General features: G+C 37.1%; 1 protein-coding gene across 6 annotated transcripts in view; it reads left to right on the top strand.

The window, feature by feature from the left end:
• Window positions 1-14209, top strand: part of Dora (zinc finger SWIM domain-containing dorado) — a 152805-nt gene that overhangs the window by 74830 nt on the left and 63766 nt on the right. For all 6 annotated transcript variants that reach the window (XM_081771682.1, XM_081771672.1, XM_081771699.1 and 3 more), the window contains exons 3-5: window positions 1767-1942; window positions 3409-3582; window positions 10393-10529. In XM_081771682.1, the coding sequence (XP_081627808.1) occupies window positions 1767-1942; window positions 3409-3582; window positions 10393-10529 (487 nt within the window). The remainder of the gene's footprint in view (window positions 1-1766; window positions 1943-3408; window positions 3583-10392; window positions 10530-14209) is intronic.

Genomic DNA, 14209 nt, shown 5'->3' with positions numbered 1-14209 from the left:
AATGATCCCCGGATAAAGTGTTTTTTTTTTTTCATATAAAAACAAAACTTAATTCTTTATTTCGCCATTTCAGTGAAAAACAAGACGACATAGCAAAAAAAAAAAAAAAAAAAAAAAAAAAAGTACTACTGAAGTCTCGTGTTTATGGTAGTTGTCTAATAAAGTAAACTGAAATTTTGCGTTTCGAAAGCCCATTGAGACTCTTCATTTCCGTATGCTATAGAATGTCGAAGTGTACATGATCTCTTTAATGTCAACTCTTCAGCTAGTTTTCTAATAATATAAGTAAAAATTATTTGTACAATATAAGAACACTGCATGTGATAAATATAAACAGACCATTTTGTTTAGCATAACATTGATGAACATACGGATAAAATGAAGTATTGCGGCAGGCATGGTATCCTGGCAAAACTTATTAAAGGCATTATGAAAATCTAACTGTACGACCGCCTGAGTACTGCGAGTAGTAGAAATATAAACTCGAATTACATGAACAGCTTCCTTGGCACCATTAAAAATACGAATACGAACACCGATAGGGAGATAAAAATTCTTAACCGGCTCACGTATTTTAACGCATAATTTTTTTGCCGATGTTCTGTGCCAAATATTCCCAACTGCTATAGGCCGAATACCACCGTCCATCTTTCTCAGCGCTATGAGTTTGGCACTGAAAAACAACGGGCGAAAATTTATACATACTTTTTCACAAAAGATTAAATTAGATCACAAAAAAATTTTAGGAGTTTTTCCTTCGATTCCAGTATTTGGCAAGAAAGGAGGTCTTTAAGAATTGAAGGACGAAGCCTGTATAGGCCTCTCCCGCGCTGCCTGACAGAAAGGAGTCAATTGCATTTTGATCCTCAATAGTTGAAACTTCTTGAAAACTGTGTTGGTCATCAAGATGATCTGTGAAATTAAATTGTCAGGGTGGACTGGATCATCTCCAACAGAGATATCAGGGGCCGCAACCATATCATCAGAAATTAAAAAAGGACTGCTTCACGGATGTCATCATCGGCAAGTTTATTCTCTACAATCTTGAAATTGGAAAATTTCTGGTTTGGTCGAGATTTCTGGATCTTCGTTGAAGGCCAGGTTAAGACATCATGACTGATATTGCACCAGAGGCGAACTCTTTGCTTTACCCAAGAAGTCAGATTTTTAATATTATTTGCTTATTTGGGAGCGCTTAAAGCAACAAATGGGAATAGACACAGGTATATCAGTCTTTTTTGTTATTTGATACAACACCTGTGCAACTGCATCAGTCACCGTTGATCGAGCACCTCGTGGAACACACCTTAAAATACATGTAGAGAACTTTAGTAACATTAATATCTCACCCAGTTTTGAAATCTGCGAAACTTACGTGTTGTTATCGGTGTTAGTAATATTTGTAGTTTTACCTTGAAGGTTGCTATTATTGGTGATATCAAATCAAGCCTGTGGCATTTATATAATACTTTCCACAATGGGAACAAAGTAATGTGTTAGCAGATTTAGAAGCACCCGAAAAACAGTCAGTATTATTAGTATCTGACACTGAATCATAATTTTTAAAATCCGGTATCTTTCTAGCTTGCGAAGTACATCCGTAACTTGAAGATATCATTAGTCAGTTAACTATGTAAAGTTGTTTTAATTATATATTAAAATACAATTAAAATATAAATAAACATTGGATTCCGAAAACAGTTTCTTTAACACATGTAATGACAGACTGCCAAAATATGATGTGCTAATTGTTTCTTTTTCTTTAGGTTTTCATTTAAGTGCCACCGTCTCTCCTCCCCCAACAGTTGGTCAGGTTCAAGGGCAGTACAACGTAGCAGTCACCTTTGACCGCAGACGCATTACTTCCTGTAATTGCACGTGTTCATCTCAAGCTTACTGGTGCTCCCATGTAGTTGCAGTTTGTTTACATCGAATTCACCGGGTAAGAGTAACGCCCATAATACTAATTAATTTCTGGTATTACTATACCCTTCAGAAAAATGTTTTTATAAGAAAATATTCACGATTAAGTCAGTTTTACTATTTTTATGTTCATAGTTAACTAGTAGAATCGTATATGTATAAATCATCATAATGCATTTCACACATTTCTTTTTTACTATTTATTCTGAGTATATAGAGTAATTTTGCAAGAGTTTCGTCCGGAAAGTGTGATAGATGTTGGGTCATCTCCCCAGCAGATTGAGCAATTTCAAGACAGTTTTCTTGAGCAACTATGAGAATGACTTGTAGTAAAGCAATTTGATATTTGAAATATATATAAAAGCGTATTTCATGAAGAGTCTGACGCGAGGTTATTAATACGTTGACGTAGGTAATTGCATTCCCAGCGGTCCGAAGTGGATGAAACTCCTCCAAGGGAATGTCTTTATATCTAAGTAAAAACTCTGTTAGTCTGAATTTCTAGGGAGACTGGGTGTTAAAATGTTTCCATACCACTCTTTATATGGTTCTTTCGCGAGTGTGGAGGAATACCTAGGACTCATACCCGTCACTATATTGTAAAGAAAGTTATTACTATGTGCACAACACACCAAGTGGTCCAAAAATAGCATCATTTTCTGGTTTTCATCTTTTAGTTTTTTAATGCACCCATATCGTATTGACCACCCGAAAGTCCAATTTGTTATGCACATATCGTATGCTGTGTATAAAACGTACGAAATGTTGAATTTTTAAGTCCGAGTTCACATATGAGTCTATGGGTCATTTTGAATTGCCTCCTCGGGTATTCCGGCAGTTTGTAGTGGCTACATGTCGACTGGAACGAAATGAATCATCATGCCGTCAGCAGCAGTCAGCATCGACTTTGTGAATTATAGTCTGACTTTTCGGTTCTTCCTCAAAAATAAAAACATTGTAGATGACCTTAAAAATCTGGGATAATTTTAGTGAATGTTAACAAACCATGTATTATTATATGCAAATGAAGGAAATTACTATTTTTTTCTCTCTCTCACACATACTATTGTTTTAACTATTTTAATTGCAGCTAATAATTTCGGCAACTTGCGCTAGTACCTAGTACGGAGAACGTAAAGGTGGATTAAGAAATTTTCGATATCAGAAATGCTCTAATAAGTAAGCATGGCATCTACCTTCGTGTAAAAGGTTTCTTCTAAAATTTAAATTTCAACACGAATAAGTTTTGTGTTGCATATTTTACAAATCATAGTCTAAAATAAGTATCTGTGTAGGCTATAACTTACTCCTTTCAAAGGGACCAATTGCATTAAACTTTAAACAGTTTCCTTAAGAGTAATCGTTTAAATTTTATTTTCAAAACGTCATGAATCTTAGTTTGTTTACTATTTAGCGTATTAAAACGTAATTATAAGATTTTTTTTTAATTAGTAGCTAGTATGCTCTCGTCTTTTCCTTTTCTAGCCAACGCAAGTGTGTCTTAGAGCTCCTGTGAGTGAATCTCTCTCTAGACTCCACCGTGAACAGCTGCAAAAATTTGCTCAGTACCTGATAAGCGAGCTGCCACAGCAAATTCTCCCAACAGCTCAGCGTCTGCTAGATGAATTACTTTCATCTCAGCCTTCAGCCATCAACACCGTAAGTATAACTGTCTGACATATTTGCTCAAATAGAATATTTCGTGTATATTTGTCTCATTTATTTACTAATTTTTATTCGAATAATACTTCATTTTCATAGGTTTTTCGTAAGTTGCTTGGTTGATTTGGAATTTAGCGTCCTTTACAGCACCGAGGTTGTATAAGCCAAGGACCTACAGCTTAACGTGGGATCCGAATTACATGAACTTCTGCTGGAAATCAAACTCAGATTGTACGCCAACCATATAGCAACTAGAAAGCTTTAGATTGTTCGTGATCATGCCTATGCATTAATTTCAGTTGACTAACAAAACACTACGATACATGTGGTGCACTGTGCACCACATTGAATGCAACTTGACATAGGTAGTGAAGATTCAGGATTTGAATATTCACGACTTAGAAGATAAACAAGAAGCAGTTTTTGTTCATAAACTCGAACCAGATAGTGCACTCACAGGTTGTTTCAAACAACGTTACTTGTTACATGTGAATGTAATGTTCTTGAATTCATATTCTGAAACTTCCGTCTGCAAAGGTCTTTAGATAGTAGTAAGTTGTACGTACTGTGGAATTTAGGTTTGATCTTCTCAAGAAACTGGAGATCCAGAAGACTCAACATCACCTCCAAGAAAGAAAGAAAGAAAAGAAAAAAACGTTCTACAGAATACAATCACAAGAATACACAGTTTATTCTATCCACACATCTTTTGCCCATAACTGTACGAAAATGAAGTTTCTCGGGTGGAAATTCTAAGAGAAAATTTGTTTTGAAAGAACGTTTCTAGAAATAATCATGCAATTTATAATCAGAATGAGTACCTGAAAATTTAATAGTTAGTACAAATAAAAAAAAAAGTTATGTATAAATAAAAATTATTCTTCGTATCATATTTCTTCTCAGTATTACTGTCACAACTTTTAACGTACTTAAAAAATTAAAATGTAATTAATGCAATTTAAAATGATTTTATGTATGTATAAAATAAGTTAGAACAAAGGAATAGTCCCTTATGTCTCAGACACTTCACAGTTTCGCATTGCTCATTCCTATCCCTTCTTGTATGTATACAGTGTGTTTCAAAACAACACTGACAACGTTTGGGAGGTGATTCCTCACACCAAGGTAAGACAAAAAGTATAGACGAACCTGGGTGCACAAACGCTTCCTTTCGGAGTCATAGGCTGCCGAAAACATGAAAAAATGAAACTTAAAGGTCCATAGCTCCAAAAGTATGGGGCTTACCGTACTTCACGTAGGAACTAGTATGTGCCCTATCCAAATATCCATGTTTCAGAATCCTGTGGGACTTCCGCAACAATTTTTATAGAGGTAGTTGGTAAGTACTTCGAATTATATGCCTGTAGTAAAACTCTCTCTATAGAAGTTGATGCGTGAGTACCTTAGGATTCAGAAACATGGATTTTTGGATAGGGCATATATTAGTTTGTAAGCGAAGTCTTAACCCGACTACGTTAGGTTCCAAAGTTTTGGATATGTGGACCTTTAAAGTTCATCTTTTCATGTTTTCGGCGCTTATAACTCCGAAAGGAAGTATTTGTGCACCCAGATTGGTTTATACTTTGTTTTATCTTGGTGTCAGGAATCACCTCTCAGACGTTGTTGTTTTGAAACACCCTGTAACCGATTCGAACTTTTGGCCGCTCATGAATCATTTCAGGGATTTGAATGGAGAAAAATCTACGAAAATTACGTTCGGACAGTGCTTGGAGTATCTTTCCGCCAAATTGTGCCGTTTTGACACGAACTTATTTAGCAGCATAGGGGGCGAGTGTTGTGTTCAAGCAACCTTTGTAGATATCTGTTACGCCGTTTTTCACGAAGGGTATTACGTAACTTTTATCAATGTGTTATGGTATGTGGAAGATAGTGACTTCTCCTTTGTAGACGAATCGAAAATACATTTTGTAACATTGTAGGTGGTTGCTTTTATAGTGACCCAAATGGACTAGTACACAAGAAAAAAAAGCTTTTCACGTCCCACAGCATAGTCAGTTGGACTTTTTGAAGAGAGTAGATAATCCTGAGTTTCTGAAAGAGGATGCTACTGTAGGATGTTTACATAATACCTACTGGGCTCTTTCGTTTTCAGTAGTGTCAAGGAGCATACAAGACTCATTTCCTGCCACTATATCTTCCAGAAAATCATGTGGTCCAAGGATGACATACATGACAGACTTTTTGATCATCTGTTACATTTTTAGGCACCCATCACACACTAGCTTTGTAAAAGCTCAATTTCTCATGCACTATATCGCCACTACGCCGAACACATGTTGCATTTCTGCGCTAATGTTCACATACACCCTATCGGGCCATTCCGAATTGCCTTTGCAATGCTTCTGACAGTAACTGGTTTGCACTGGTTATATAGGTCGACCGGACTAAGGAGAATATGTAAAGTTCGCTGCCCGTCTTCAAAGAAGTTGTCGTTATCTGATAATTTCCTGCGCTACGTTCATTAGGCGTCGTACACTTCCACTATTTCTTGGTGAATTTCAGTGTAAATTTAGTCCACAGGGATCTGACTACGTCTTCTGTGTAGACGATTCCAAAACGCGACATTTATTGTAACGTTGACTACACTTCTTTCTTTAAAATGACAAACGATCGATTTACACTAAATTTAACGTAAATTTTAAAGTAGCTCTTTCAACTCCTAACCTGTTGCCTGCACTCGGTAATGAGAAATAATTGTTTACGTTAGTTTTCGATCTTTTCTTGTATATTTTCTTAACTGAGCAACTAATAGTTCAGTTTGAACCCAAGTTATCTATAATGTAGAGAGAGCCGAAAATAGCACTGAAATTGGACTTCTGTGTGGAAGTTACTGATAAACGGACACAAACATTCTGTTCCTGGTGATCGTTTCGACATAAATATATATAAGGTGCAATATTACTTTCGTAGAAAAATATAAAACTTAAACCAGAATATTAAAATTTACTAGGCAATAGAAGGATAATAGAAGGCGAACTCTAAGAACATCTTTAACCTTACAGGATTTGCTTGTTCTAGTACCCTCCAAAAAATTGTGACCGTGTTTGCAGTTGTCCAAAGTCAGTTCATTTAGGTTCTTCGACAATAGAGAGAGAGAAGCCTTCCACATGACAATTGCCTCTGGTGTTCTAACAAGGAACTGTGTAATCGATGTGCAATTATGCGAATGTCTTACCACAGAAGAAGAAAGGTGCATCCACTTATCAATCCAGAAACAAAAGTTTAAACAATTAAAACGATCTTCACCAGCATTCGAAAGTGCCGAATGTAAGAATTCGTTTAACATCGAGGTGTGAAATTTGGTAACTAAATATTTAATTAAAAAATGAGGAAATGCGTGTTTCAGTATTTCTAAAAATTCCGCTTCTAAGGATAAATAGTAACTCATTTCCATAATACCCGAATTTCCATTTCTTTATTCAGAAAATGGCTAACTTAAGCATGCACAAGTTGGAGGTGTAAAATTTTATATATAATCTCTTAATTAAAAATAAGGGAATACTTTTAGATAACTCCTCTCTAAGGAAGAAAAAGGAGAGATTTATAAAATATTCAAATTTTTCTTTTTGTATTCCGAAAAGTGCTCAGCATTGGGATTTGCTTAAGTTGGAAGTGTATGTGAGGTACACAGTCTATTCATTAAAATACGTGATTCAGCATTTAAAACAATCCATATTTGAAGGCGAAAAGGAAGACAATTTCTGCAATATTCAAATTTCCAGTTTTATATTACAGCTTCCTGTACGTAGAAAGAACACTTTTGTTAGTATTGATAAAATGTATGAATCATTTATTTACTTACACATATTCCCCTTGCCTACAGTAGCCATTTCAAGTTTTGCTTGGGGGAGGGAGCAAGACTCTCTAATATACATAACTTCACGTTTTTCATTAATATATTATTATACTATTGATTAAAAAATATATACATTTCAAACTCAGGGGAGATAGTTCCAGCCTGACCTCCAGAAATGACTAGAATTATTAAATAATTAGTTGTAGGATGAACACATCTGTTCAAGAGTAAACATTAAACTGTGCTGTATCGGGGTTTTAGCTTCCCTTTCAACACTGAGGTTATATAAAACCTGGACATTTTGTTTAACGTGGAATCCGAACCACATGAGCTCCCGCCGGAATCAAATATGGATCTCTCACGCGTGAGTAAACGTTAGAGACAAGAGGAGGAGGAGTTGTGATTTTGTTTAATACCTATGTTCTAATGCTCTTTTCAGTAAAATTCAGATTCTTTATTTACAGAAAAAAAGCTTACCTAGCCAGGATTCGAACCCATGTTCAAAATAAAGATTAGCCAGCGAATTCGTTACCTTATCCTCTAAATTAAAAGTTTCTGTTGCTATTCTCTTAATGTTGTACTTTCTACAGGCTTTTTAATCTCGTATCATGTAGTTTAAAAGTTTTCAGTTAGTTTATATACCAGGTGTTCCAAAAGTGGCACCCACGGACCGCAGAGCACCATTCTACAAGTTAAACCAATATATATTTGTATACCTATCGGGTTCTCGTCTGCAGACACGAATTGCACTATGTGGCAACGTCGCAGATGAAAAACCATATATTAGATCTACCAATCCATCAAATAATCACATCGATTCTTGCCAGATGACAGTTAAAGTCAGTAGACGTTGACACTAGTACCACTTATTATCTGAACAATCGATGTAACTGTTTGATAGACTTGTAGAGCAATGTTAATGGTCCCACCTTAATATGCGATGGTTCCACATAGTGAAATTTTGATTCCCCTTAGCGCCTGAAGGAGTCTCCTGAGGACATTCCATCATATAATATTTTCGCTTCATTTTGACGTGTAGAATAGTGCTCTGTGGTCCGTGGGGGCCATTTTTAGAACACCCGATATATATATATATATATAATATACAGGGGTGGACAAAAAATCTAAAAACACTTCATACAGGACACGTAAGTTTGGCCCTCCACTGTACAAGACTTGTTGCGGTTGACGATCGTTTTTTGTTTTCAATGTGTCATGTGGACCTTCTTCTTCCGTCAACAGTAACCAGTTCACCTGTGAGTGTCGTGGTGTGAAAGTGGTGCGGGGAAATGGGCGACCTGACAGACTTCCAAAGAGGCATGATCGTTGGTGCTCGTCTGGTTGGAGCTTCAGTGGCAACAGTGGCGAACATTGTGGGGGTATCGAAAGTCACTGTGTCCAATGTCACGAGGGCATACTCAATTCATGGGCAAACGACGTCTGCAAAGCACAACAGTGGTCGAAAGACAATCCTGTCAGATAGCGACCGGAGGGCATTAAAACGGATTGCAGATAAAAACAAGACCACTGCAATGAAACTTACGTCTGAACTCAATTCCGGCCTACAGAACGCGGTTTCATCGAAAACAGTGCGACAGGAACTTCATAAAATGAAAATTCATGGCTGGGCCGCTATCGTCAAACCCCTGGTCACAGCAGTAAATGCGAAGAGGCGTATCCAGTGGTGCAAGGACCACAAGGCGTGGACTCATGAGCAATGGAAACACGTAATGTGGTCCAATGAATCGACCTTTACCTTGTTTCCAACAACCGGTCGTGTTTACGTATAGAGAACACCGTCGCAGGCCTATGATACAGACTGTCTGCTCCCAACTGAAAAGCATCGGGGTGGTTCTGTTACAGTACGGGCAGTGATATCGTGGCTTTCTGCAGGTCCCATCATAGCCCTGCATGAAATGATGAATGTTAAGGCCTATGAGGCCATTCTGGGGGACCAGGTTCTACCCATGGCCCAAATATTGTTCCCTGCTGGTGATGGCATCTACAAAGATGATTTGGCACCCTGTCACGCTGCAAAACTGGTGAAATCATGGTTTGAGGAGCATGACCAGGAGCTATCACACCTCCCCTGGGTCCCACAATCACCAGATCTGAACATCATTGAGCCATTGTGGTCTGAGTTAGAAAGGCGTGTTCGGTCTCATTACCCTCCACCAGCATCCCTTTAAAGAACTGGAACATGTTTTGGAGGAATAATGGTACAAAATTCCACACACCACGATTCAGGAGCTGTATACGTCCATTCCACGTCGGATCCAAGCTGTTTTGAACGCAAAAGGAGGCCCCACGCCATACTAGGTATCATTTTCACACTTTTGCAAACGTTTTAGATTTTTTTGTCCACCTCTGTGTGTATATATATATATATATATATATATAGATAGATAGATAGATAGATAGATAGATATATATATATAGATAGATAGATAGATATAATTGTTTTGTATATCTTGTTCAACTCTACCATAGGTTGGTGGGCAACATGGAAATTTTAAAACTTTTCTCTCCCTTGGGAGAGCTGTTTTATACTTCAATAAGGTCTTTTCTTCGTAACTGCATCTAAATATTCTATTCTTGGTCTTCCTCTTCCTGGTTCTCCTGCCTTTTCCTCTGTCAGCACGGTGATCCAATCAGTGCCGAATAAAATGGCCAAGCACGCTGCTGTTTCTTCTTTTCCTATTATCTTCATGATCTGTCGTCCTTCATTAGCTTCGTTTAGTACATCTTCATTCCTTTTCCTTTCGGTCCATGATATGCGCAGCATTCTGCACCAACACCACATTTCAAATGCTTCCAACTTGAATATTTCAGCTTTTCTCAATGTCCACGTTTCTGATCCGTAAAGCGCCACGCACCATACCAGGGTATTACTAAATCGTTTACGAACATCCAACGCCCTGACATAGTTTATGTAACTGGTAACTTGTTTTCAAACTGGAGTGTTTATTTTGTTCTGTTTTCTTGTGCAGGTATGTGGTGCACCTGATCCCACAGCAGGAGCTTCAGCCCATGACCAGACATCATGGTATCTGGATGAGAAGACCCTCCATGACAACATCAAAAAAATCCTCATTAAGTTCTGTGTGCCAGCACCAATTGTGTTCAGGTAAGATCTGCTACATATTTTCATTAAGCAACAACAAAGTTAGGAAGAGATTTATAACGTGATAGAAGTGTGCTGAATATACCGGCGAAGGAAGAGAAAACTCATAACTTTCCTAAGTTACAATACCAAAATTTAGAATTAATCATATATATATATAGTATATATATAGTAAAAGCGTTTTAAAAAAATCACAACTTCATATGCCCAGGCAGGATGCGTTAATTTTTAATTATTTGAGCAGCTGCTTCTGCTATTTTCGTCAACAAATTTTAGAATGAAGGACGCTGGACGGACGCTTCTAGAATTTGCATAGTGCTCAGTTCGTTCCTTTTCGCACAAAACTCAGATCAGTCATTGTTTTAACACACACACACACACATATATATATATATATATATAATAAGCTCCATTTAACCAGATTTCCGGATTAACTGAATGGATAAAAAAAAGTCCTTTACTCATGCGCTACTTTTATATAAAAGCACTAATAGTAAATACAGTATTTGTGGTGGTCTAACAGTTATTTATCAAAGAGAAAGTTCATTGTTACAATTCGTTGGGTGTACTTACCTACTCTCATTCCCGCCTATTTTTAGCGCAAATACTGTACTGTACTGCAAAGGTCAAGAAATACCTGACAGAAAAGATTTATATGGAAATATACAGTACTGTATATATATATATATATAATATGCTACACACCATCTGTCCCACTGAATTCGGTTAAATCGGACTTTCGTCATTAGAGTACAGAGAAAAAACAGAATGCTGGAGTATTGTCGAGTATCAGTCACTATCTTGAATGTTGTGCTGCAGTTGTGGAAGGACATGTGGTCAGATTAAAGTGTGTAATTAGGTATCAGGTGAAGAGATGAGAAAATACTAGAGAGAATGAGGTGGTCATGGCATACAGAGAATAGTGGAGAATACTAAGGTACGAAGGAAACTAGAATTGACGCGTAATAAAGAAAGCTAAGATAGGGGAGAACTTGATGTCGTTTCATAAGCACCTAGCATAGTGTGTATTAATCACTAAAGAAATTTCCAGTTGAAACAAGAAAGAAATAATAGTTTCTAACTGCACTAGTTAAAAAAAAAAAAAAAAAAAAATAGCTAATGATTACTCGTCAGATGTTTAAGCTTAACTTGGACTGATCGAGTACTTTTTTCGAAGTAACTGTATGTGTAAAGCAATCACGTATCGTATTGATTATTTAACTACTTGCGCATAACATCGTTACAATCCCAGAAGTGTGACCACAAGAAGGTCAATTATTCTGTACTCTTTCCACAAAATCATCAGATACTAAGACGTGAACTTAACTAGCTATTATAATTTTGATTTACCGTATCAACGAGTAAACATATTTCATCGTCTATAGATCGGCGTACGTGATATTAAACGCATATCATTCATTTGCAACCATAATTGATCTAATCCCTCAAATACCCAACACGAACGTCAAAAAATAGGAACGGTTATCTTCAAGTTAAAAATGAAGATTGCCTACGTTTAAAGATATATTTTCGCAACTGGACTTGAAAGAGGAATGGGTTGCCAATTGTATTTGAACATTGCTGTAGATTTAATTGTGAAAGTAATTGAATTATACGTGTACAGTCATGTTCAAAGAAAGCTTTGAGAGTTCTCTACTTACACCCATAGATAATATATTCTTGCATGCTCTTGTAAGAAAGATTTCAGTGGGATGATATGTACATGCCTTTGGTTTATTGATAGGGTACAAAGTTTCTAAAAGAGTGTGGTGTTTCGTTATTTTTATTTAGTTACCATTGTTTTAGATGTAGGGCTTTGAAAAGATAAATGTGAGTGCCTCTTCGTGGCCAAGTGACTAATGCGCGTGTTTCGTATCTGCGTCAAGCTGGGTTCGATTCCCATGTGCTTGCCTGGAACGCACACCCTTCTAAAGTTTCGCTTAACCAGTAGATTCCATCTACATAGCCTCGATGATGAAAAGAGATGTTAAATTATAAATAAATAAATAAACATTAAATTGATTTGAATGTGATTACACAATAATGTTTTAAGAACTGTTATTTTTGGCCCCTTTATTGTTCACGGTACATGTGGGGAAAGCTCAGTTTTGTTCGGTCGAGGTAACGCTTCTTTTTGATACACTTGTTCACATCTGAAACTGTTTTAAATAACAGATATTAGTGGTAAAAACTAATTCAACATAGAGGGAATACATAAATTAACATAATACTAACCGTGTATGTTCCAGCATTAATGATGAGTAATATCTAAGATTGAATTTCTCATCAATATTTCAGACGTAAATCCTCTAAAACGCCTTTCATCGGGATATAGTACGCTAAATTCTGAAATTTATATATAACACACCAGTGACATTCATTTTTTAAAAATATAATCCATCGCAAGTCTTCAGACAGTAGCAATACAATCGATGACAAGAAATTTATCTATTTCCTATATCATATATGATCTATGTATTAATTCATAAATACACTTAGGGTCATATATGATATATAGGAAATAGGTAAATTACATTGCCATGGATTATCTTGTTGCTGATAAAGTTCTTCTCGGGCAATCAGCCAGGTGAAAACTGGTGGATAGGCCAACGTTTCGAGAGCTGTCATCGTTCTCATCATCAGGGCAATTATGTAGAGATCAGCGGATATAAGTAATATATACTCTGGGCTGGCGAAATGCTGGTTCCTGATTGGCTGAAAATGCTGGTTCCTGATTGGCTGATTCAATCTGAAAACTGGAGCTGTGATTGGCTGGCTATGTTCCGTAGTCCGTGGTACTGATTGGCTGAAGGTTATCTGGATGTTTGTGTGTCGTTTTCTTTGCTGTGGTACTGATGACCGGGTTCCACAGGGGTTGAGTAGAAATCCAGTGTCTCTATTAACGTTGTTCGGTTCATGAACTATGGCAAGAGATTCGGCTACTATCCTGGTCCAGTAATTGATGCTCTTGGTAATGATGGATGTGTCCTTAAATAAAACTTTATGGCCTTCTGTTAAACTGTGTTCAGCTAAACCTGATTTTTCTGGATGGAATAATCTAATGTAATTTTCATGTTCTCTGCAACGTTGTTCAATGGTGCGTCCTGTTTGTCCTATATAAGCCTATCCGCATTCACAGGGTATACTATACACGCCTGGTGTCTTTAAGCCCAAGTTATCTTTGATCGGGCGAAGTAAGTTTCTGATTTTTGGTGGCGGCTTGTGTATGGTCTTAATGTTGTGTTTTTTCAGAATCCGGGAGATCTTTCCAGAAAGTTGTCCAGTGTATGGTAAAACTGCTATACTCAATGGTTCTTCAGTTTCTTCTTTGGATTTCCTCTGTTCAGAAAAGGTCCTTTTCAGGGCCAAACTGATATCATGCTTCTTGTAATTATTCTGGAGTAGCGTCTTCTTGAGATGATCCAATTCCCGAGGGAGGGATTCTTCGTCTGAGATGTCTTTCGCTCTATGTGCTAGTGTGCTGATAACGGTGTTTCGCTGTGACTTATGATGAAAACTGTTGCCATTGAGATAGAGGTCAGTGTGAGTAGGTTTCCTGTAGACGCTATGGCCGAGACTACCATCGGGCTTCCGGCGGATGAGAATGTCCAGGAATGGCAAGCATCCGTCCTTTTCAATCTCCATTGTGAACTTGATGTTACTATGTTGTTTATTAAGAAATT

Source organism: Thermobia domestica, chromosome 1 (genome assembly GCF_964235325.1).
Source record: "Thermobia domestica chromosome 1, izTheDome1.hap1.1, whole genome shotgun sequence".
Classification (NCBI taxonomy): domain Eukaryota; kingdom Metazoa; phylum Arthropoda; class Insecta; order Zygentoma; family Lepismatidae; genus Thermobia; species Thermobia domestica.
This window is presented reverse-complemented; position numbering and strand designations above follow the sequence as displayed.